We start from the raw sequence: 26391 nt of genomic DNA on the forward strand, positions 1-26391 counted from the left end.
TTTGTTATGCAGGGTGCATTTTCGTAAAGAAGTATTACTTCTGCTAGCTCATAGTAATGGCGCTGAGAAAGTAGTAGGTGCTCTTGCTTGCTTATCGTCAAAAATATTTTTTTTCAATCAACGTGTTTGTTGTTTCATAGTTACGTTTTTGTTCTACAATGAAATGTGAGAGTGGTTTGCAGAGTTGAGAAAGATAAAGAATCTCAGAATATACATATTAAAAGTGACTTATGTGTATTCAATTTTTTTTTTTTTTGAAACCTTATGAGATTGAAAGCATCATTACATATTAAGGTATATAAGTTATTTATCATTAAATTTTAGTGTAGATGTATTCAACATTAAGTGGAGTGTTAATAAAAAAAAAACCAATAATAAAAACACCAATGTTAAACACATAACATTATTTTCCTCACATACACAGTTATTTAATGGGAACTTTAACGAAAAGCTCCCAGTACTATTTACTTTAACGAAAAACTTCCAGTATGGTTCACTTTAACGAAAAACCATATTTTTACATTAAAAGTCAATCATTTCATTAATTTTTCTTTATTTAATCCTGATCATTGTTTTCATTTAATTTATTTAATCTTATGGTTAATAACATAAAAGAGTGTAAGGAGAAAAATTATGCGTTTTTGGTCAAATGGTGCATGATTATTACTTTTCTAATAAGAAAATTTCTAAATAACCCATCATTAATGGTAAAGTTCCAACGTATTAATTATAAAAAACAAGACACAGTGCATAACCACTTTGCCACGTCATCAGACACCCCAACAAAATCAAATGAAATCCTAATTCCCCCAAATTCCCAACCACAGCAGAAAACGGAATTCTTTCTCTCTCTCCTTCACCGGTGGATTTTCATTTTCCTCATGAAGAACTGCCATGCGAGAAACAAGTCCCTCCAATTGAATGAACGCGTTCATGACTCCAGCAGCGGGGACGATAACAATGGCGTACCTTCAGAAGAAAATGATCACTCTCGCCAACCTCTTCTTCCCATCAGCAACAACAGAAAAAGGTACAAGTTTAAGCATCCTAATAAGTACTGTTCCGTGAACGAAATCATGCAGCGTACTTGTCCACCACCACCACCACAACCTCTTCCTCCTCCTCCTTCGTCTTCATTTGAATGTACGAATGATGATGATAATGGTGTTGGTTTGGCCAAAGACACGATGAGACTGAAGCCATCAGGTACAATTAATGCAGAAACTTTCTCGTTCAGGTGGGTAAAGACTGATAAAAGAGGGAGGGAAAGTCGAGTTCGCGATCGTTCACCAGAGATTAGTGAGCCAGTAGTGAGCCAGCCTGCGGTCGGGTACAAATGCGGAATTTCGCTAAAGAAACTTTTATTTGAAAGGTATAAAGCGGAAATGGCTTCCGTGGAAAAAGATCGTGAGCGTTCTGATGCGACTATCCCTCCTCAGGTGAAAAAGCCCAAGGAGAATAATTAGGTTTCAGGAAGGTGAGTTGCTCCGACTCCAGTTTAATTGGACATTAATCCATATGCTTTTATCTTTAATTCATCTAATTTCAGGAGGCAATGAATTATACAGAAAAAAAAAAATGAAATTTTGAAATTTCAGACCTGTTTGGTGAACTTGTTAAGTTTTTGCGTTAGTTTTCATGTTATTTTTGTTAAAGGAGAAGAGGGAGAAGCAAATGCGAATGTACGGGGAAAGACTAATGCTAGGAAGATTAAATTTGCAAACTAAATGATGTGTCATCAATAGGAAATGAGCACGTTCATCAACGTTTAAGTAATAATCCACTAATCAACTTCCATGTTGTGCTAGGAGTGCCCTATAATTAGGCCTGACATTTTGGACCCAACCCGTTAACCTGACTCAACCCAACCTATTAATATTTGTATTTGGGTGGATGCTTAACGGGTCGGGTCATTAACAGGTGAACCCATTAAATAACGGGTCACTTTGGATCAACCCGTTAAACTCGTTAGAACCCGTTAACACTCGTTATCACCCGTTAGTTGAGGATATTTTAGTAATTTTAGTAAAGTTTTAATAACAAAAAATAAACTTTATGCAAAAAAAATAATAATAATTGTTAACGGGTGACCCGTTAGCTTAACGGGTCGGGTTGAACCCAACCCAAACCCAATAAACCCGACCGGTTTACAGGTGTACCTATAATTATGATTGTATTGGACTTGGTTGTGCTTGTTTCTCTGTTAGTTAATATTATTTTTTTCCTATGAGAAACTGTTTTTACTTTTTCTTCCCATTTTATCCTCATTTCTTTCATTTATCTTCACTTTATATATGTCCAAGGTTACAAAATGAAAGCTAAAAATAAAAAGCGAAAGGATTATTAACGGGACTGAAATTCGTACCTTCTTTTTAGATTAAGGATGGAACATCTGCTGAAAGACTAGCTGTGTAAACAAACCCTACATTGTTATTATAACAGTGTATCAAGGCTAATTATCATACCTTAGCTTGAATTTTGCTCACTTATTATAAGACTATAAGTCTGTTTGATAATATTCAACATGATTGGCAGTACTTAACTTGTTTTTCATCTTTTTTTTTTTTTTTCAATAATTCTATGTTTAGTTTGTGATATTTCCACTTGGTTTTACAATCTGAGTGTCCTTATGTATAGCATGTGCGTGGGCAAGGAAGAGATGGAGTGAGTGGCCAAAAATATACCAACTTTGAGTGGTTCTTGAAGTTGTATACAGTGGCGGATCCACAGTGGGGTCAATGGGGTCGCACGACCCCTTGGAAGCCATGGAAACAACCTTAGAGACCCCTTGGAGCTGCTGGTGCGACCCCTTGGAACTGCTGGTGCGACCCCCTTGGCTGCACACCAAGTGTTCGACGAAAGGTCTGAAAGAAGGAAGGGAAATCCTCGACTGGGCTTGAAGACGAAGACGAAGGCGCGCCTTTTTTTTTTTTTTTTAAACAACCTGGGCAAAACGACGTCGTTTTGGCCCAGGAAATTTTTTTAAATGACATGGCCAAAACGACGTCGTTTTGGGCCAGGTCTGAACAAAAAAAAAAACCTACCGTGTCCTTTTCAGCCTATTTCTCACAGAACCGAAGCCCTTCATTCCAAAACCCCCAAATTTCTTTTGTTTTCTCCTCCTCCAACCCTAAGTTCCAAACTCAATCCCCCCCAAACCCTCAACTCCATCTCCTCCCTTGCTGCCGCCATTAAGGTGCCTTTGTGTTGTCGTCGTCGTCACTGTGGTGGTGGTGCCACCAGCTTTGCTCTTTGTATTTGCTCATTGTTATTGTGAAATTTCACAATTGAAGTAAGTTCTAAACCTTATGTATGATATATTTAATTTAATTGAAACCTAATTCATATTTATTTTGATTATATTGGTGGTTTGTTTATATTGTGAGTATTTATTTTGAATATTTTGTATATGTAGAATATATTGATGGTTTGTTTATATTGTATTATTGTGAGTTTTTATTTTCATTATTTTGTATATGTAGAATGCAAGATGAGATATTTAATTTAATTGAAATCCAATTCATACTTATTTTGATTATGTTGATGGTTTGTTTATATTGTGAGTATTTATTTTGAATATTTTGTATATGTAGAATATATTTAATTTAATTGAAATTAAATTCATATTTATTTTGATTATATTGATGGTTTGTTTATATTGTGAGTTTTTATTTTCATTATTTTGTATATGTAGAATGCAAGATGAGATATTTAATTTAATTGAAATCCAATTCATATTTATTTTGATTATGTTGATGGTTTGTTTATATTGTGAGTATTTATTTTGAATATTTTGTATATGTAGAATTATTATGGAACGGTTTTTTAAGAGAAAGTCATCATCGGGTTCGGGTAGTTCGAATAATGTTGATAGTTCAAATACTGTTGGTAGTTCAAGAACTCCAAGTTCAAGACAAAGTCAGTTAGATAGTGTTTTGGGTAATCTTGAAACGGATCCTGGATTGAGAACTCGAATAATAGATTATGATGCTAATATGAGAGATGAGGTCCGAAGATCATATCTACAAAAAGGACCTTGTCAACCTAGAGGTCATAATTTCCCAATAACTAATATGTCGGGAATTAATCGACGCTTCATTCCCCAATGGTTTGATGAGTTTGATTGGTTGGAGTATAGTATATCTAAAGATGCGGCATTTTGTCTCTATTGCTATCTCTTTAAAACCAATTTTGCACAAGTGGGTAGTGAAGCTTTCACTGGAGATAGATTTAAGACTTGGAAGAAAGGGAGAGAAAGATTTAAGATGCATGTTGGACCGGTTAGGAGTGTTCATAATAAGGCTAGAGAAGCTGCTACAAATTTGATGAATCAAGCTACACATATTGAAACGGCAGTGAGCAAACACTCCGACCAAGCTCGTAAGGCTTATCGCACATGCTTGAATGCATCAATCAAGTGCACTAAGTTTTTATTGCGACAAGGTCTTCCTTTTCATGGTCATGATGAAAGTGCCACTTCAAGCAATAGGGGAAATTACTTGGAGCTATTGCAATTCCTTGTAGATAATAATGATAAAGTTAGAGAAGTTGTGATGGAAAATGCTCCGGGGAATCTTAGATTAGTAGCTCCTAGCATTCAAAAAGAAATTGTGAATTCATGTGCCCTTGAAACACTTGATGCTATCATGGATGATCTAAAAGATAGATTCTTTTCAATATTGGTGGATGAAGCACATGATGTGTCAGTGAAAGAGCAAATGGCTATAGTGTTGCGTTATGTGGATGACAACGGGCATGTAATTGAAAGATTTGTGGGTATCCAACATGTTACCAACACTACTTCAAGTTCACTAAAGGATGCTATTGACACATTATTTTCTCGCAACGATTTGAGCATTTCCAAGCTACGAGGACAAGGTTATGATGGTGCTAGCAATATGAGAGGTGAGTTGAATGGCCTTAAAACAAAGATATTGAGAGAACAACCTTGTGCATATTATGTTCATTGCTTTGCTCATCAACTTCAACTAGCTCTTGTTGCCGTAGCAAAGAAGAATATAGACATTGCCTCTTTTTTTGCAACGGCTAATAGTGTGGTTAATCATGTTGGAGCATCTTGTAAGCGGCGTGATTTACTTAGAGAGCAACTTCAAGAAGAGCTTGTGATAGCTTTTGAAAATGATTGTCTTATAACGGGGCGAGGCTTAAATCAAGAAACAAGTCTCAAACGTGCCGGTGACACACGATGGAACTCACACTATGGTACCTTGATTAGCATCATTTCCATGTTTTCATCCGTGGTTCATGTGCTTCAAATGGTTATTGATGATAATCCCAATGACAGTGCGGGTGATGCAAATAAGTTAATGAGAAATATACGTACTTTTGAGTTTGTGTTTCACCTTTTCTTGATGAAAGTCATATTAGGACTCACAAATGATTCGTCACAAGCATTGCAAAGGAAAGATCAAGAAATTGTGAATGCAATGGCTTTAGTGAAATCATGCAAGGAAAAGCTACATTGGATGAGGAATAATGGGTTTGATGCATTGATTGATGAAGTATCTTCTTTTTGTGAAAAACATTATATTGATGTTCCTAACATGGAAGAGGCATTTATACTTCCAGGAAGGTCAAGGCGTAATGCTCCAATAAAGACAAATCGTCATCATTATCATGTGGAGCTCTTTATTTATGTCATTGATGAGCAAATTACGGAGTTAGAGGATCGCTTTAATGAGGTAAATACCGAGTTGCTTATTTGTTTGGCATGTTTGAGTCCGAAAGATTCATTTGTAGCTTTTGATAAACCAAAATTACTTCATCTTGCTCAATTTTATCCTCAAGACTTTTCGGATGAGGATCGTTTGGCACTTGAAGATCAACTTGAGATTTATATTCATTATGTGCGTTCCAGTAGTGATTTCTCTCAATTGGAAGGGATTGGTGATCTTCCAAAAAAAATGGTGGAGACAAGGATGCATCAAGTATTCAATTATGTATATTTGCTCATTACATTGTCTTTAGTTTTACCAGTTGCAACTGCTTCAGTGGAGAGAGCATTTTCTGTCATGAATATTGTTAAGGGTCCACTTAGGAACAAAATGGGAGATCAATGGTTGAGTGATAGCTTGCTTGTTTATATTGAGAGAGATATTTTTGCTTGTATTGAAAATGAAGCTATAATGCTTCGTTTTCAAAATATGAAACCTCGTCGTAGACAATTATGGCTTGTAATATTGTTTCCGTTATGAATTATAAATGAAAGTCCTATGATTTCATTTTCAACATGTTTTTCCTGTTGGTATTTAGACAATTTTTCATCATTAATAAAACTTGAATAAAATGATAAAGATTGAAAATCAAAGAAACAGAGTGCAGAGAGCTTTGGAAACAGAGGGCTGATGCTTTTTCTTAAAACAGAGATCTTATCTTTTCATTAAGATATTTCTGATATATAAGGCTCAATACATAAGCCAACTGAAGTAATTGGGTCGACTGATAAATAGAATGGGTCGATTGATAAATAGAATAGGTCGACTGATAAAGGCAACAGTCAACCTTTTTACACATAATCAATTTAAGTAAAGCATTAACTTTACCATTTCCATCCTAAATTTTTTTTTGGACTTTTACACTACGACCCCTTGTGGTAAGATTCCTGGCTCCGCCACTGGTTGTATATTTAATCAAAGACCCATAATTTGCTAAAACTGTAGTATTAAGCAGTCTCTTTTATCTTTTAACTGCGTTGGCCAAGTGCAATGTTCATATCCTGTGTATATATAGAACATGTAGGCATGGTTTCTTATATATGTATGGATTAATGAGAATAGAAGGGGAATGTGTTCATACATTCATCATCATCACAGTAGATAATACCTACACGTCGTATTTATTAATTTGTAATACACACAATCGATGAAAATAAGTAGACAACAAAAGGTAATACTATATATTATTTAGGGTTATCAAATTTTAATGTGATAATTGGCCATACGAGCAATTCACTTTCCCCACTAACTACTAAATTGTAAGAGGCTCACACCCTAATAGATTTTCTGTTGACTAGATTGTGATTTTGGAGGTGGAACACCAAAGTGATACTTTGAGAAGTGCTAAATGATGTTTTACACTTAGGTTATGTATTTAGCTTCAAGATGTACCAACTATTCTAATTAATTATAGGGAAAATTGCACATTGCACTTTAAAGGTTTGATGTTTGAAATGCATTAATTCATGTAGTTTTAAGAATAGAAAAATAAGACTATTAAAGTTACGAATTGTTACACCATTATTAACTCTTCCGTTAGGTAACCTTTTGGTAAAGAATTATTTTCTGATGTCCAAAAATTTGGGATCCACTTGTTTAGTGTAAACAGAAGAAGAAAGAGCTACCTTGCAGAGGAAGGAAAATGTAATTGTAGAGAGAGAAAGTATTTTCTGTATTGTATTGAGAATAATTTACACTTATACAAATGTGTATATATCTAGTTACATTGCTTAACTACTAAGCTGATACAAAGCTCACAAGATGTTGACACTTGTCACAATCTTAGTTCATAGAATCCTAACCAACTTAACCAACTGAACCACCTTACACACACTATATCTAACATCCTCCCTCAATCTCAAAGTAAGGCTGCCAAGTCTGAGATTGTAGCAATGTGTTCGAAACAAAGGAGAAGATAGTCCCTTTGTAAGAATGTCAGCAAATTGTTCATTTGAAAAAACAAAAATCACTTGCAGAAACTTCTTGGCAACTCTCTCTCGGACAAAATGAACATCAACCTCAATATGTTTTGTTCGCTGATGCATTACTGGATTGTAAGCAAGGGCTATGGCAGCTAGATTATCACAAAACAGTGTTGTTGGACAAGGCACATCTATTTGCATAAACTGAAGAAGTTGTTTGATCCAATCAATTTTTGCAGAGATACTTGAGAGGGCTTAATATTCAGCTTCTATAAATGATCTAGAAACTGTATTTTGTTTCTTGGAAGACCAAGAAATAGGATTTGGCCCTAAATACACAACTAAACCTGTTGTAGATCTTCTGTCATTAGGATCACTAGCCCAATCTGCATCACTAAGTGCATGAAGATCTAACTCACATTTGCTAAACTGAATGCCAAACTCAGTAGTTCCTTTTAAATACTTGAGAATCCTTTTTACAACAGCATAATGAGATTCCATAAGACAGTGCATAAACTGACAAACCTGATGAACTAAGAAAGATATATTAAGTCTGGTAAATGTCAGATATTGAAGAACGCCCATAATACTTCTATATAGAGATGGATTATTAAAAGGATGTTCATCATCGTTTAACAATCTATTATAAGGTAAGCAAATGGTGGAGCACTATTTGGAATGAACTATGTATGCCTTAACCAACAAATCTGTCACATATTTCGATTGAGAAAGAAACATTCCACTGGAATTCTGTGTGATTTGGATCCCAAGAAAGTAATGAAGGGAACCTAAATCTTTAATATCGAATTCTTTGGTCAAAGCTCCAATCACTGCAGTAATGAATCTGGATCACTCCCTATGATGATAATATCATCCACATAAAGAAGAAGGATGACCACAGACTTTCCAGTATGTTTGACAAATAGTGATGGATCAGAATATTTGAAAGAAACCCCAGAGAAGGAAGAAAAGATGTAAATCTGTCATTCCATGCCCTTGGAGCTTGTTTTTAACCATACAAGGACTTATGTAATCTGCAAACATGTGTAGGATTGTGAGGATCACTAAATCCAGGTGGTTGTGACATATACACTTCCTTCTGAATAATGCCATGTAGAAAGGCATTCCTCACATCAAGTTGACATAATGACCATCCAAAATTAGCTGTTAAAGCCAAAACGAACCTCACAGTTGTAGGTTTAACAACTGGGCTAAAGGTTTCTCCATAGTCAATACCCTTTTCTTGATCGAACCCTTTAGCTATAAGTCGTGCTTTATACCTAAAAATTGATCCATCAACATGCTTCTTAATCTTAAACACACATTTGCACCCTACCAAGTTCTTGGTGCTAGGCAATGGAACTAGAGACCAGGTGTTTTAAGTTTTCAAAGCATTCAATTCTTTTTCCATCGCAGAAAACCATAAAGGAGACTTGAGAGTAGACTTGTAAGTAACAAGTTCAACTTACGAAAGATCCACTTGTTCACCCTATTAAACCACTGAAAGAAAAGCTTTCTTATTTTGAAATACCACTCTTAGCCCTTGTTTGCATAGAGTGAGTATTCATATGAGGAATAGGGAGAATAACTTGCAAGCTATCAGGTTGAAACTCATTCTGCAGTTCAACATTAATAGCACTAGGAATGGCAAAGATGGACTCACTAAAGGTCTTAGAACATGTCCCAATTGGAATCTTAGAAGGAATACAGAAGAAGATTGTTGATTTGTTGATGCAGTAATGGATTGTAATGAACTGGGAATACCGCTTTGTTGATCAGAATTGGATGACATAGTATCAGACTGTGTAGTTGGCATAGAAGGTGGTTGACACTATATGGTTGTCATTAACTAATATGGATAAAGGTGGTGGAAGTACAACAGAAGTATGAGTAGAATGTATGGTGACAAAACTTTTAACAGATAGAGTGGGATATAGAAATTTAGACTCATCAAACACCACATGTTTGGAAATGTAGAACTTTGTATGAATTATGTCATAACAAATGAAACCCTTGTATTTGGAAGCATAGCCTAGGAAAATACATTTGGTTGTCTTGGGTTGTAATTTGGTATTGTTATAAGGTTTTAATAAAGGGAATACTGAGCAACCAAAAACTCATAGATGTTGTAAATCTGGAACATCATCAAATAGTAGTTCAAAGGGAGATTTGTTGTGAAGTGTAGATAAAGGTATTCGATTAATAAGATACACAGCAGTTTGGGATACAAAAGACCAAAAAGTTGGTGTAAACAAGCTATTTGAAAAAGAGTTATAGTTGTTTCAATGATATGTCTATGCTTCATTTTGGCTAAACCATTTTGCTCAGGTGTATAAGGGCAGGAAAATTGGTGTTTAATCCTTTTATCTAACAGAAACTATTGAAATGATTTACTAAGGTATTCACCTCCACCATGACTCTGTAATGTTTTGATGGAAGTAGCAAAATGATTGGAAACATAATTATAGAAACCAACAAAAGTAGAGAAAACATCACTTTTATTGATAATGGGAAATAGCTAACAAAGTCTTGTGCATTCATCAATGAATGTCACATAGTACCTAAAACCATCTATGGAATTACAAGGAGATGAACCTCATACATCACTGTGAATGACTTGAAAGGGATGTAATGACTTAGACACAGAGTTGACAAATGGCAGTTTACAAAATTTGCCTTCCAGACATGTATGACACATCACAGACAATGAATTAGGTAACACAGACACATTACATTTCTTTAACATGAAAGACACCACAGAATTAGAAGGGTGACCTAATCTAGTATGCCAGAGACTAGAAGATACATGATGTCCAATATATACAGTTGGAGCCTCGGAAGTGACATCATTGGTCCTAGCTAAAAGTGGTATTGGGTACAATTCATTACTGCATTTGCCTTGAAAGAGAATCCTCCATGTGATTTTGTCCTAGATCCAAAAACAGAAAGCATCTTATATCAACCAATAATTATTGTCCAAACATAGTCTATGCACAGACAAAAGGTTCTGAGATAGACGAGGAACATAAAGAACTGAATTAAGTTGCAAATGTTTGAATGAAGTATGAAGAGTGGAGGAACTAATATGGGATATCGATAAACCTACACCACTCGCAGTCTGAATTGTTTCATTAGTAGGATATGGGGAAGCCAATTACAAATTAGACAAATTAGCAGTCATTTGGGAAGAGGCTCCTGAATCGGTAAGCCACAATTGTTGAGGAGAAGCACATGGTTCATGAGATTGTAATGTTGAAACATGCATAGCTGTCAGAACTTATGAGACATATTGGAATTCCTTAAGTGACAATATTTGGCACTATGATTCTTCTTCCCACAAATTTGACAACCCTTAGAGACTGCACTATCAGAATTCCTAAATCTGCAGGTAGTAACCAAGTGTCCAAACTTGCCACAAATTTGACATGATGTATTGGAAAATCCTTGTTGCCTTGGTGGAGAAGTACCAAGAATGTCAGGAGCTTGATTCACAGTATAGTTCCCAAAGTTAGACTTGAAACTGCCAAAATGAGAGTGATAATTGTTCTAAAATTTACCCTTATTTTATTTCTTACTATAATTTGGCTTGAACCCAGAAGAGTAAAAATGAGACTGAGAAGAACCCCCCCATAGGAATTACAATTTGAAGAATCCTCAGCTTTGGAAGAATCATCATAAGACTTGGAGTGACTACCATTATTTCAAGCAACCATGGTAGATAAGAAGGGAGTAATAAGAACATTTTCAAGCACTGCTTCCTTAGCAAGTAACTGAGATCTGAGATCTTTTATGGAGATAACATTCTCACGGCCTCGAATAATGGATCGCATAGTATTATACTTAGATATGAGTCCATTCAGGGTTAAGATAACAATATTATCATCATCAAATTGAACTCCAGCAGCAAACAGATAGTCACGAGCTTCTTTAATTGGTTACAAGTATAGGGAAATCGAATCAGTACCTTTCTTGATGTTTTGCAACTCAGATTTCATCTGAAAAATCGTAGCTCGAGTAACAATTGAAAATTGTTCTTTGAGACACAACCACATATCACGAGCACTAGTAATGCCAATGGCACAAGAAACAGCAGAAAGGGATAAAGTGGTTGTGAGCAATTGCATCAATGTCTGATTGTGCATTTTCCAAATCTTGAACTCATCACTTTCTATTGTAGATATTGCATCACTCAAAGAAACAGTAGAGTCCCCAGAAGTAGTCACAATAAATCAAGAAGGGCAGAGATGGGACCCATCCACAAAACCCATAAGACCATGACCTTCAAGAAGCAAATCGATCTAAAAATTCCAAGTCAAATAATTAGAATCATCAAGTTTGACAGTCACAGAAGAAAAGAATGTTGATATGAGAGACGTTATAAGAGATTAAAGAATCTGCAACTGAGGATAAGTCACCATTGCAAAAGCTCGAGAGAAGAAACCCAGATGAAATTTTTTCTGAGAAATTAGAACAAATACTTGGTGTGCAAAGAAGAAGATGCACTCAATATAGAGAAATAGAGAGCAATCACGATCCCAAGAAAGAAAGATCAACTGTGAATCGCAGTAGGAAGTGGAAGCAGAAGAACCAAGATCAAGAAACCTTCAAGCCGAAGCTTTTCAGGCGAAAGATACCATGTAAATAGAAGAAGAAAAAGCTATCTTGCAGAGGAAGGGAAATGTAGTTGTAGAGAGAGAAAGTATTTTCTGTATTGTATTGAGAATAATACCTAATTACACGTATACAAATGTGTATATATCTAGTTACATTGCTTAACTACTAAGCTAATACAAAGCTCACAAGATGTTGACACTTGTCACAATCTTAGTTCATAGAATCCTAACCAACTTAACCACCTTACACACACTATATCTAACATTTAGAACAAATCAGATCTAAACAGACAGGGTATTTTTTGTTGGAATTTTTGGATCGTCGGGCCCGCCCCACTCTAACGACACCGATATTGTCCCCAACTTAACCACCTACCCAATCCATCAGGTGTGGGGTTTTATCACAAAATGCCTCGGTGTTAGTTAGAGTGGGGTAATACTATTTAAACCCCTTTGGTTTTCTTCACCCCACCAATGTGGAACAGTTTAACACTCCCCCTCACGTGTAACCTCATTTAGTGGTTCACACGTGGAGATCCACATCGGTAATTGAAACTCAGAGGTCGGCTCACGTTGGGCCCACTTGTTTTCAATGGAACTCAGTGGTCGTCTCTATATTAAGAGCTCAGACTTGTTTCCTTCCGGGTGGTGACAAGCTCGTTGGCTTGCACGGGCCCGCAACCGTGGGCTCTGATACCATGTTAGCAGTATTTGAATTTATCTGAGATATTCGATATGGGAAGTAGATGGAGAATAGAAGGATGCAAAAACAACGGAAGAGTGAATGAATGTTCTCTCTCTCTTGCAATGAAAGGTGCAGAGAGGAATATATTTCTTTCTATGTCAAACAATGCACACACACGTGCATTTCATGATCTCACACTTAATCTCAGCCACACATTTAACCAAATTATAGGATCACTACATTTGGCTATTTTAGCCTTACAACTTTTAACCTCACACTTGGCAAATATGCTCAAGTGAATACACAAGTAAATTCATCTTATTTCACTAATACTAATCAGCTATAGACTTATAATTCAACATTTTTTATGTTCCAATTTTCCAACAAAAGTGTGCTCCAATTCGTACAGTACCCTCAGTCGAGGAATGGCTGCAACCTTAAAAAGAAGATCTGCAAGTGAGCATATTGTTCATTTATACATAAACAATAAGCTTTGGGGATCCCTCGAAACAGAAACCAAATTTTTGTGATGAGTTCCTCCAACTGTACCGATTTCATCCTTGAATTCCCTCGCTCCTTCGAAACAACTTTATCTAGTCTCTTAACCGTAACAAAACACAATTTTTTTGCAAACAGCTCCAAAACTGCCACTTTCGAACTCATCCTTTTAGTGTTGCATCTTTGCATCTGCAAGCTGTGTGTATGAAAATGACTGTAAAGTGAACACTTCAGCCAATCCCACTTTGGTATACCCAAACAGATTATTGTACCTTTTTTTCGGTGCACATATGCAATAGTGGGGTCTCCTAAATTTCCTTGGCAATATTGGAGCACATTATTGTTGAAACAAACAATATCCTCACTAGTTCTGATTTGGTCTTCACTAATGATCCCTCAATTTTTTTCATTCCAGCATATAACCAAACAGCCTAACATAAGGGTGGATGCTGCAAGAGTTTGTAATTTTTGGGGTTCAGTTTGCTATTTTTAAACTGCGGAGACCAGTATGTGCTAATTAAACATTGAGGGTACAAAGTGTAAATAGCTAGGCCTTGCTAAAAATAATCTTTGACATGTACATCAAATTTCATCCTATGATATGAAAATATAATACAAAATTGTGGTCGTTCTAGCATTATTCTGTAAATGTACATATTGCGATGCAATGTATAGTATGAAAAATTTAAAAGCATACTACCGTATTAGGGTCTAATATATACTTGTATTCATTAAAGAAAAGGCAAGAAGCTCCCTACTAACTGAGTTTAATTCTAGCTGAGGTTGCTTTGGCTTTGTTAAATGAGTCTAGCTATATATTGCTCTTCATCCTCTATCTGGTATATATTATTGGATGCTAGCAGTTTTGCTCAATCAGTCTAGCTATGATGTTCTTCATCCTTTAAGCTTCTAATGAACGGGGTACTTTTAGGCCTCATTTGATAGGGAGGACTAACTTGGATAGAATATTCATTACATTGAAGGAATTTTAAATGAAGAAATGGATGAGAACTTCCATATTTTGTCCAGGTTGAAGGTTGCTCATGGAGAAAAAATATCCCTCCTAGTTCCCATAAAAATGGTAGGTTAAAAGGGACAACTTTTCTTCATGAGTAATCTTCAACTTGGACAAAATAAGAAACTTGAAATCCATTTCTCGCTTCAAAATGCCTTCAATATAGTGAATAGTCTTATCCAAATTAATCATCTCTATCAAACGAGGCCTTAGAGCTCAACACAGAGAAGGGCAATTTTGTTGATTGCATTGCGTCACTTGGTTTGATTATGTATTTGGGCTGCCATGTCCTTTGGACACCTCCAAGTCATGAAATAAGTATACTTTGATTAGTTCCTAGTTAGTTGTTCATGTTGGCCCTCTCTTTTTTTTATCCAAAAAAAAAGAAGAGGTAGGGTCACGTTCGACAAATCTTTTTGACGTTGGGAGCGATACTAGTGCACAGTACTATAGTTGGGAGGACAATTGATGCGTTTTCAGGTCAGGAAATACGTTAAATCTGGGGTGTAGCTGTATTTCTGCTAGTAGGTTAGAAAAATATGGTCAAATTTGTTAAGTGGGAGTTATTTTGTTAATTAATCACAGATTCACAAATTATATGTGTTCAAGAGAATATATTGTTTAGAGTGAGCATCATCACACCCCTCTTCTATTCTTCACCCGTATTATTTTATCTTCTACTAGAAATTTTAAAGGATATTGATTCATATACAGATTCACCTGCATTATTTTCCCTTTGTTCCTCTTTCCCAGTTTAAACCCTAATCCTAGGCTACTACCCTAGCCCCGTAGAAGGATTTCTTTGCCGCCGTGCCCAGTACTGGCGAAATGACCAATTGCACTGCAGCCTGTGCGGGTAGTACGAGCACTATCATGTGTATTTCTCGGCAGATTATTATGTTATAATTGTATAAATCTTCTTGGATAATGAGAGGGTTATAATTTGGTAGGTGAAATTAAATAATGTCACTCATAGATTATTATGTTGAAATTATTTAGAATAATGTTAGGGAAATCAAATTTTTAAACCAAAACCACATTCATTTATTATTCACCCTTGATATCAAATCTAATGACATTCTTCTTCACTTGTAAGTGAGAGATGTTATGTTTGATTTTGCTAAAGGCAAATTCGAACCACATTATTGCTAGCTCATTGTGAGGCTTAGGCTACTTCCCCACCCCCTTAATGTAAATAATATCGTTTGTTCAACAAAAATATATCAAATCTAATTGTGAGTGATTATACATTTCTTGGTTATCTGTCAACAAAACATCTTTCTTATGATTAATTGATAATTTTATAACTTTGCATTAGGCCTTATTCTGTAATAGGAGAAATTTTTAGTTGTAACAGGAACACAAGTGTACACCACGTGTTTTAATAGGAATGGTGAGAAATTTTATTTTTTAAGTTATTAACTTTTTAGCACACATATCCCACCATTTATTTAGTGATACGTGATGTACCACTCCGTGTACCGGTCACACTGAAAAATCTCTCCCGTAATGGGCTGGCCCATCCGCAAGCAGCTCCTTATTGTTTTCAATTATGGCCATGTCTTCGACCTAGTTTGGGAGTGAGGTGCTTAAAAAAAAAACATCCATGAAAAAAAGCTGTGAGGGTTTTAGGTGTTTGGTAAACTGAAAAAAAAGGGCTTATTTTGGAAGCTGCTGTGAGAATAAACTGAAATTAAAGGAAAAAGCTGAAGCTGCTATTTGTAGCTTTGGAAAAATGGCTTTTTTTTCAAAGCACACGGAGCTAAAATGCTTCTTTAATGAAAAGACCCACTATTTGACTGCTTTTTTTTCCAAAAGCACTTTTACAAAAAAGTTTATCAAACACTCTGCTGATTTATTTCACAGCCGCTTATTCTCACAGCACAGCCGCTTATTTTCACAGCACAGCAATACCAAACCAGCCCTTCATCCTTACTTTAAACGCTTCCATATTCCATCGCCATCTCTTGTATCCGTGAACTTAATTAAACTCTTCATTTCCGCGTTGTCGATAAAAATCCATGATGGTTTTCCCCATCCGAAATCTGCTGCATAAAAGGGCACTCTGAACGTACTGCTGCAACCATAACTCTCCATATCATCCCTATTGATGAGGTTCCCAAACTCTGAACATTTCAAATGCCTCGTCCGCACTAACTCCAGTACCATATTTTATTTTAACTTCCTTAGTGCTTTTCCCCAATTCAGCAACCAAGCTTTGAAGATCGTTATCATCGGCGGCTACTTGAGGATGACGACCACGAATATCTGATTTTTTTTTCTTTGCCATACACTACCCCACTAGACTCCCCATTAAAATTTTCTCCGCCAAGGGTCGTCGCAGTATTTCCCGCATATTCACTGATTGTCACCACATGGATTGCTTTATAAGACCCGAGTTTGATCTCAATGCTTCTATTGCGCATTTCCAAATGAGGGCGGGCATAACTTCAACACACGTAGGGTTTGGCACGCTGGAACTAGCAGCTTTGGACTTGAGAGCAGCAATCTTTGAGGCACCAAACACAAATCTTTCTGTGTTACACTTTTCTTTAATGTATTTTGTGGCGGGGTGGGGTGTGCTGTTGAGAATGAATCCCCATATTGCCAATTGGTTTTATGGTGGAACCTCAACTTTCTTCAATTAGGAAATCTAGTGGTGGAAAGAGAGAAGCTGGAGCAGAAAATATTTCTGCAGCAGGAAGCGTTTCACCACTGGGTGATGATCAGCAACATCACTACTGATGACTGATTGACTCGCTTAGCATTGGCGAATTGCAACCCAAGTTTTATGGTCCATTTGAGTCCGGTTTGACGAATGTGCTCACTGTAAAGCATCGGCCTATACGGCTATACCCACAAGAGTACATTGAGGAATATCCTCTCGGTATAACAACTAAACAATATCATCCTAACATTCTACATTATCTTGGACTCTTGTTTAACACTAGTATTAGATGGCTTGTGCCTTCAGGTTGTGGTGACGTCATATGATCAGCGTGAAGGAGTTGTTTAATTGGTCCAAGATGATCTGGTTTGTCCAAAATCTTTGATACGGGACAGTTGGCGTAGGCCTCAAGAAACACTGCCCCACGGTTGTTGCAACAGATTGAACCATTAGTTTTGAATTGTCCTACCCAGGGATAGAAGTGAGCTAGGGTAAAAATCTTTGATATGGCAAAAGTTAGAGTGTGAATGTCAAGAACACTCAACTTGCCAAGTAGATAAAGAAATGTCTCCTGCCCAAGTTGCTTAGTAAAAATGTAGGTTGTTGCCTAATTGAAACATAAGTTGTTGTCATCTTTCCTTACTGAATTCGTTCACGTACAATAAGGCAATCAATATCTATATCTTGGTGTGTTCATGAAACACTGGATTCATTTCCAAAGCAGTTGGGATAATGTTGGTTTGGATGTGATTGTTTTTGTACGAGACTTCTTTCTGTGTAACATGAGTGATTTTTGTTCTTCCCGTACATAGGGTCATCAGTGAACAAAAGTTAGTTACAGTTTCACTTTTTCAATACTAGCCTAACATTAGACAAAACTCAATGCCTATCCAGTCCAATCCTAACCTGACTACTTTCAAGTACCAAATCTGATCCAAGCCAGACCACCAAACGTACCCTGAGACCATAACGTTGAAAGTCGATTAGCAGGGTTTATTGTGGTTAAATCCCAACAGGGTTTATTGTGATTAAATCCTAATTGGTCAATGTCACTCAGTACTACGGTCTAGTGGTATTCTTCTTCATTTAGAAATGAGGTATTAGGTTCGAATCTCATGGATGGTGAATTCAATACCAAATTAAGTTGACCATTGTGGGGTTTAGCCGAACTCTCCGCCTCTTAATATGAAAATATCGATGTACCAAAAAAACAATAAAAAAAATCCTAATTGGTCGACAACCAAATTAAATAGCCATTTATTGTTGGATTCTCAACAAATATTTCTTTCCTAGACGAAGTATCCAATAAAAAATCCTACATAAAAGAGGCATCCAAAAAGTTTATTGTGAGGCTAGTCACACCACTTTTTCTAATATAAATAATATTGTTTGTTTAAAAAAATTTAAAGAGGTATCCAAAAGAAAAGATGTTAGCTACCAACTTAAGGACTGGTTTAGTATTGACGTGCTTTGAAAAAAAACTTCTTCTTCTGTGTTGTGAGAATAAACTCATTTTTGTTACTTCACATTTTCAGTTTTTTTTCACCCAAAACTGTGAAAATAAACTGTTTTTAAGTGTTTACCAAACACTTTTTTTTAGCTTAGCTTTTTTTATACCCATTTTTTATAAAAACACCTCAGTATCAAACTAGTACTAAATCTCCTTATTTCTTAAAGAAGGGATTGCATCTCTTTTTCTCACACAGTCATGCTTTATATACAACATACACATGCAGATTTTAGCAAAATTAAGAAATCCTAGCTGCCTTTCCACCTTTTGTTTTCCAGTTTATAATGTTGCATAATGATCGAAGCAATTCATTGTTTAGGTCTATCACTAAATCACATTACACAGAGATCATGAGAATAAACCTCTCAAATTATATTGGGAAATCAGTATGATTTTGATTCATTAAAATTAATAATTTCAAATGGTTAGTTAACATTTTAATGCGAATGACTTCTTCCTATACCAATTCCATCGTTCCTATACTAATTTCAGATGGTTTGTTTCCAATTGTTGCACAAATCAAACATGGGTCGTCTCAAAGAAAACAGACCAAACATATGGGAAAGGAAATACAATGATATTTCTTGATTTACTTTTCCAACTTACCAAATATAGGAAATGAATTCGTTTCTCATCCCCTTGAAACATATGGAAATTGATCTCCCATCAATTCATTTCCACAAGCCAAAAGGGAATTAATCCACTAGGAGGCACACATAATAACCCATATTTCTGTCATGATCCAAGCTAACAAGTAAGATATATTCTGAAATTACAATAACATGACATTAAGATCATAGATTCAGTAAACCGATATATTATAAACTAATTACAATTAACTTATATATGTTAAAAAAAAAAATTGGCGGAGCATTCGATTCCGGACTAAAAAGCTAATTAGAATTTTCACTAGGACTAATCTTTGACCAATTAAATATTATTAAACAAAAAGTTGCTCGAGTCCTATTTGAACAATTGAACCCCAGCCGTTATCTTCCCCAACCAACAATATTTTTTTACCCCATTTTACCCCAGCTGATTAATTACAGCAAACTTATCGGGTACTCAAACATACTAATCTAGGCACAACTCATAATTGGAGGGGATAATCATCAGAGATTTCAGCCAAACCCCTAAAAGTCACAAATTAATCTCCATATCATATCTTAATTAATTTCCACTAATTAATCGGGGCGATTATTTTACTTCCAAAAAAACATACCAAAAACAAAAGCAGCCAGAATTCAGAGAAAATCAATTAGGGTTTTGAAACTTTTTGATAGGGTGTCAATCATAGAGTTTGTTATACAACCAGCTTCTCTAGTGAGAACCCTAACCCAATACAAAAGGGAAACTCAACCCTTCTATCAGTTTAGCTGAAAAAAAATAATTTTGTATTGATTTTCTTATTCTTCATGAAAGACTTCCAAGAGAAAAACGAGCACCTAAGAGAAGATCATGAAGAAGAAGAAAATCAAGAAATCGTGGATGATGATGTGCATTCACAAGAGACTGAAGAACAAGTTCCGGTAAGTGACGATGATGATCATAAGGGTAAACAAGTAGTGCTAGACAGTGACGTTGTTCATCATCGAAGCGGAGATCGGGTTTGTGAGCAATGTGGGAAGATATTTCAAAATGGAAAAGCTTTAGGAGGTCACAGAAAAGTTCACTTTAATCAATCTCTTCTTCCCAAGAAGAACAAAGCATTGTTTAAGCCGAAGAAGAAACATGTTGCTTCCAATGAAGGCGGCGGCAGCAGTGAAGTCTCGTGCTATGTTTGTAAAAAGGATTTTCCATCAATCAAATCCTTGCACGGACACATGAGACTCCACCGCGAAAGAGATTGGAAAGGTGTGAGACCTCCGGGGGCTGTTCAGCCTCCTTCGGAAGAGAGCAAATCTTCTTCGTACGAAAATGACTCCAGTGATGATGACAATGATGATGGTGATGGTGACAGTAGTTTTTCCGATCACACCATAGAGACAGACAACGATGCAGCAAAATTTTTAGTAAACTGGATGAAGATCGAACAAAGACGCAGGATTGCTAACCAAAGAGATCCTAATGGTGAAGACAAAGTTCGTGAATTCAGAGGGAAGAAGCTAATAGAAGAGTCACCAGTTGGATACAAAGGTAACCCTTCTTCCAAGAACATGAAATTTGATGGTAGAAGTAGTAAGAAAATTACCATGGAGGGAAGTAAAAGTTTTGGAGGTACAAAACCCAAAAAATATATTGGCTTGCTCGATCAAACCCTCAACCAGATTTCAAGCAAGCCTCAAGAGTTTAGGTTCAGTAGATCAGATGCAACGATGAGTGACATGAACGAATCGGGGTTCAGTAGTAAGTATGCAGCGGACCAAGTTAGTGAATCTGCATCGGAGAAGGCAATAGAAGAGTCACCTCGTGGATACAAAGGCAATACTCCATTGAGGATCAAGCTGAAACTTGATGGTAGAAGTAATAAAACTCTGGATAAAAGTAGAAGTTCTCGGAGTGTGTCTTTTGTGTTGAATAAGTTAAGTGTTGGAGGTAAAGAAAAGATTTCTGTGGAAGAAGATGACGATGATGAGAATGCTGATCAGATTAGTTGGAAGGTGAAGTCGAAGAAGGCGATGATGAAGGGAGTTTCAAAAACAGATAAAAAGCCAATCAAAGACACTGCTTTACTCGACCAAGCCCGCTACCAGATTCCATCGAGAACTCAAGAATTTGGTGCTACTTATGCTGAAAGGGGAAACTACAATGGCTCTAGTGCTACCAGTAACCAAGTATTTGAAAGAGCAGAAGAAGCTGAAGCAGTGGAGCAGGAGACCAAACAGTTTGTATGCAACATCTGCCCCTGCAAGTTCTCAACAGGTCAGGCTCTGGGAGGCCACAAGAGAGGTCACAACTATAGAATGGCAGTGGAAAATGCTCCGGGGAAAGCAGAAGTAGCACCGGTGGATGAAGAAGACCGTGAGATCAGTATAGTTCCTGAAAAACTAGACTTGGATCTCAATCAACTTCCTTACGAATCGAACGATGAGTGAAATGGGGAAACTGGTTAACTTGCTTGTTGATACTCGCATTTTATGAATTTCAGGAGAGGTTTTAACTCCTCCAAGTAATTTGACTCTGATAGTTTGATTTGTTTCTCATATAGAAAAGAAAGAATCAATAAATTATTGTTCGTCATTTGTTTCTAAAAGAGAAGTGATTTTCACGCTCCCCTTTTCTCGTTCTAGACTCCTTCCCCTTGTTTCTTTTTCTCATTCTATGCTCCATCCCCTTGTTTCTAGCCTTATAATTGATTAAATCAAAGGAGAATTAACGTACATAAACAAGGGAGAAGCGCAGGAGGAGAAACTGGGAGTACGAAAATCCCTACCGTTCGCCAAATGAAATTGATGAAAATTGCACAAGTTTGTTGCAGCATTTCTCAGTATATAAACTCATCATTTGTAAATGCAGCATGTATTTTGGAATGCAACCAAATTATGAATGTGGTGCTTCCACCATTCTTGATGCACAATTCTTTCGAAAGGTAACAGAAAATTTCCATGCTGGGTATTCCTTTCTTTGATAATTTATCTGGGCATGCTACATGTAAGTTTGCTATGCATTCTGTCATGTTTATGCTGCAAAATCAGCAGGAAAACAATTCCAACCCGGGCATGTCACATACAATTTCTGCAGCACAACCGGCACAGTGTAATACGAAACAGGTGAGGCCTACTGTTATGCGATGGATGCACGTGATTATTGTCGAACGCAGCACACCTACAAAGAATTTGCACCATGTCAACGGAAGTCAATGGATTTAAGCTGAAAGTTGAGTTCTCTGCCCGCTATAAATTTCTTCACTTTCAGGTAATAATCTCTGGTCAAAATCTTCTAGACTCTTCACCAAAATTGGCCTCCCAAGTTCCTGGGTCTGCAGCATGGAATAGCAGTCGTTAAGAACTGATGATGTATAATTGGTTTGGAAGTAAGTCAACATTGACTTGTACTGCAAGGTTCAATTTCAAAATATAACAGAAGTTTGCAATTTGCCAAGCACAGAAGTCTGGGAATGCACGGAAACTAACCAGACTGTCACAGAAGAACCACACTCGAAACAAAGCTGATACATTTCACTAAATATAAACTGAATGACTCTTTTTCTGGTAAATTAATTTGAATGACTGGAAACAATGAGTAAGAAGAACTAAAATGAAAAGATTAGACGTTGCGTCAGTCTATTACTTATGATCTTCAATTTGTGTGACAGACACCAATTCCAAATTACAAGGTTGACGTTACTCCAATTTGCTTAGATGCCCCAGAATCCCAAATTGAAACTATTAGTAAATTACGGGGAATAAAAGTAACTTTGGCTTATGAAAATGTGATCTTCTATCACCAAAACATGGATAAGTTGATCATAATCCGTATGCAGGCTTCATTTTTTTTTTTTTTTCTTTGGATAGGTAATGAAATATAGAAAGAAATGCATTATAAGCAATAACTTCATTGAACATTGGAAACATCTATTGAATGAGTTGTTGTCTAGAACCTTCATACCTCGGAGTTTCTATGTCGTTCACTTTCATGTATCTGTTCAACTGTCATTCCAAACCATTCATCGATCCAAGAAAAACAATTCCGATGGCTTTCTAGGAAAAGAGCCCTTTCACCCTATAAAAAGTATCCCGGTTATAATAACAGTTAAAAGAATAAAAGAGTAAAATGAACTAAAACTTCACAAATACGTGAAACTGGAAACCAATATAAACTTAAAATTTCACTCCGCTTAGAATCTTTCTTAGAAAATAAGAAAGCGAATATTTGTTAATAGAGAAAAGAAGAAGTGCAGACGAGGACAAGGTGACCTCAAACACAGTTTACTAGCTTTTTAGAGGATATCAATCTTCTGATACTTCCACTGGAGTTTTAATGCTTTACTCACATCATATGTATGTTGTTCTAAAGCCAATCAGATAGAGATGAATATTTTATCAAGAAGGTTGATTTGGTACAGTTCCAACCCAAAGAAAGTGACATAATGAAAGTTTCTAGAAATGTCTGTGACTAGGGACATATAGAAAATTGACAAGTGGAAGATCGGACATGTTACATAAGCAATGGTTACGACTGGTCAAGGTTAATTTTCTGGTCTCGTTGTTTCCACCGTATCATTATTTTTTATTTCCAACAAAAGTAAACATTGCCCCATTCTGCTGCAAAACAAACCTGAACTATAAAAAGAAATTAACTACTTCTAACTTATTGGTTGTCTTTTTCATACAAAAACAAACTGATGCTGCCATTTGCGTAGCTATTGTATTATAGAAGATGTTCGTCATAACCAAAAGACGTATAACAAAAATAATAAATGATAACGGTCAAAATCTAAGAGAGCCTACCAATAGCAAAGCTTGTTCAAGTTTATTGCCAAAACCCCAATATGGTGCATCAATGGTGACCAGTTTGTAGGCTGTCATAACTGGATCTGACTTATCCTGTAATTTAAAAGTAATAATTAACAGGTTGAAAGCTAGATAGAGAAGTATCTAAGATAAATATAATCAGAGCGCATCATCTTATCCATCTCATAAATAAATATTCAAGCACAAAGTAATACATAATAAGATTAAGCTCCTGGTAGGGCATATTCCAACCTGCCATCCCTCTAAAAGTGGACCACGTCCAGTTTTCGCTGATGTAAATTGGGATAAGTCCGTGTTGTTAGTGCCAACTATGTAACTCCAGTAATCTCTTGCTGATGAAGCAATATCAACAATTTCCACATCCCTAGTTGCTAATTGTGCTTTGCTTAGACCGTGAACCTAGGTTAGAGTTAACGAAGTATCAAAGAGGATGATGAAGCCATTAAATTACAAATTTCGGGCTACAAAAAGAGTTGCAAAATAAAAGAACAGAAAACTTTTCTAGAAACCTACATTATCCGAATCGCCCTTGTCAGCTCTGTGAACAGTTTCGACGGTCAGCTGAAACTTGGTGAAGTATGGGCACTGCAACATCCCAAAACAAGATCATGCTTCTGATTTTAAAAAGTCCAAGAAGAGATGGAGTATCAATTGTTTTCAGAGATGGACAAGAAAGGTTACCTTGATTACTGTGCCATTGGCCATACATTTGCAATCAACCAAAATCCCCATTAGAATAAGTTCGAAATGTGTTAAAAAACAAGGTATACAACAATTGACTTAAAGAACGCTTGGAAAACCTGTTTTGCATCTTGGGTATGCGTTCCAGGCTTCCTCTTGCATGATGAGAGCTTCTGCTGGTGCAAAAGTGGTAAGCCAACCAGGAGCTTTGCTGGAATAAGAAAATGAATGAATAAGTAACCTTGGAATGGATAACATACACGTCTAAATGAAACGGTATTAACAGATGATCCACTTCACCGAAAAAAGAGAGTAAACTAACAGTGAGGCCACCATATATGTAGGAACATAGGTGGTACAATGCTGTGGTAAAATCAGGACCAACATACATTATTTTTCAACTGAAGAAACAAACTTCAACATCATCAAATAAACAATTTAGCGACGGAAACTTAAACTGACAAATTTGAACCGGTTTTACCTTTGTAGACGATAAATTTTAGAACTGTAGTGACCCTTTCCAAATACATCATCTTCAAAGGGTCTACTCTCTACTATTTCCACCCCTTCGGTACTGGTCGTGTTCTGTTTCTGCATCTTCATGACCATGTACGTCTGGGCTACTTGATACTGCAGTTCAAGTTCAAATATGTGGTTAACAATCACTCCACGGTTCTTTTACAAGTGAAAATTAAACAAAACTAATCGCTTCGCTAAAATTTTAGTAGAACACAGAATCATGAACTCTTGAACTACATTTACCTCTTCCAATGACACGGGCATGACAATACGACTTCACGCAAGTCCCCAGTTGAAAAGACAAGAGTTAAGGAAACCTCAAAAGAAAGGGGACATAGTTTTTGTATTGCAAAAGTCATACAAATTTACCAGATAAATGAAAGATAAAATCTTTAAGTAGCATTCAGTTCTAATTAGCTAAATACATAAAGAACAATAAGAATAAGGGCGGCCCTAAGCTAACAAGGCTCCCGCAATGCGAGGGACATAAACAACCCCTATTAATAACAGCAAAGATTGGAACTTTGCCTTCCTATTCATTGTTCTTCATTCACCAAACCAACCCTTAATTTGTAACAGATTAACACATTCAAACACCCTTAATTTGCTCAGTTTTGTCTTAATCCAATATCTGCCACCACCACAAGTAAAAATCTAAACTAGAACAACATGAATGAAATTCAAACGGCATCAGCAAACAGATAAAATGGTAAATAATTCAAACCCATGATTCAGATAACATAATTAAGCGAAAATATAAAAGGATACAATTCCTTCATCAGAACCATTTTCCACCGACTTAAATCTTCAAATATTCCACCAAATTTGTGATCCTCAGCTTCAAACGTGGCACAAAACACACAGAACCAAGAACGCAGAAGCAGAATTTGAACCCAGAAAGCAGAAGAACAATTTTGAGAGAAGTCAGAGGAGGATTGTTTGAGCAAAAGCAGGATTGAGGAAGATATCTTTCTGGTTTTGCCAAGTGCAGGGAAATTAGATTTTGCTTATTTCTTCCTATTCTACCGTTGGCTTTGTAATAAAAAGGCACGTCACCAACTCAACCCCCAGCGCATTTTAGCATGCATCGACCAAGGAAACGGAGTCAATGAACGTCGGAAGACTAGACGG

The 26391-nt window shown here is 36.4% G+C and overlaps 3 protein-coding genes across 3 annotated transcripts; 2 read left to right on the forward strand and 1 right to left on the reverse strand.

Annotated features, from left to right (window-relative positions):
- The first annotated feature begins 881 nt into the window (after window positions 1-881).
- Window positions 882-17484, forward strand: LOC103407764 (uncharacterized). The gene is made up of 5 exons (XM_070808380.1): window positions 882-1439; window positions 1550-1552; window positions 1657-1682; window positions 3806-5702; window positions 17443-17484. Exons 1-5 carry the CDS (start codon window positions 882-884, stop codon window positions 17482-17484), a joined length of 2526 nt encoding a protein of 841 aa, XP_070664481.1.
- A 2577-nt stretch (window positions 17485-20061) lies between these two features.
- On the forward strand, window positions 20062-21681 carry LOC114819735 (uncharacterized). The gene has a single exon (XM_029089342.1). It carries the CDS (start codon window positions 20062-20064, stop codon window positions 21679-21681), a length of 1620 nt encoding a protein of 539 aa, XP_028945175.1.
- A 495-nt stretch (window positions 21682-22176) lies between these two features.
- Window positions 22177-26305, reverse strand: LOC114819521 (uncharacterized). Its single transcript, XM_070808477.1, has 9 exons — window positions 26029-26305; window positions 25504-25534; window positions 25223-25371; window positions 24742-24952; window positions 24574-24645; window positions 24292-24459; window positions 24037-24132; window positions 23195-23308; window positions 22177-22565 (listed from the first exon to the last, which is right to left on the reverse strand). Exons 4-9 carry the CDS (start codon window positions 24790-24792, stop codon window positions 22452-22454), a joined length of 615 nt encoding a protein of 204 aa, XP_070664578.1. The 5' UTR covers window positions 24793-24952; window positions 25223-25371; window positions 25504-25534; window positions 26029-26305; the 3' UTR covers window positions 22177-22451.
- Window positions 26306-26391: the final 86 nt, after the last annotated feature.

The sequence above is a fragment of the Malus domestica genome, chromosome 11 (assembly GCF_042453785.1).
Source record: "Malus domestica chromosome 11, GDT2T_hap1".
NCBI classification, from domain to species: Eukaryota; Viridiplantae; Streptophyta; class Magnoliopsida; order Rosales; family Rosaceae; genus Malus; species Malus domestica.

Bases quoted from the DNA above. Each gene is read 5' to 3' on its own strand.
- LOC103407764 (XM_070808380.1), top strand. From the start codon at position 882: ATGAAGAACTGCCATGCGAGAAACAAGTCCCTCCAATTGAATGAACGC. The intron at 1,683-3,805 runs GTACGGGGAAAG...TTGTATATGTAG, and splicing joins AGGGAGAAGCAAATGCGAAT to AATTATTATGGAACGGTTTT. The intron at 5,703-17,442 runs GTAAATACCGAG...TTGTGCCTTCAG, and splicing joins TAGAGGATCGCTTTAATGAG to GTTGTGGTGACGTCATATGA.
- LOC114819735 (XM_029089342.1), top strand. From the start codon at position 20,062: ATGAAAGACTTCCAAGAGAAAAACGAGCACCTAAGAGAAGATCATGAA.
- LOC114819521 (XM_070808477.1), bottom strand. From the start codon at position 24,792: ATGGGGATTTTGGTTGATTGCAAATGTATGGCCAATGGCACAGTAATC. The intron at 24,646-24,741 runs GTAACCTTTCTT...GGGATGTTGCAG, and splicing joins CCAATGGCACAGTAATCAAG to TGCCCATACTTCACCAAGTT. The intron at 24,133-24,291 runs GTTGGAATATGC...TTTAAATTACAG, and splicing joins CACTTTTAGAGGGATGGCAG to GATAAGTCAGATCCAGTTAT.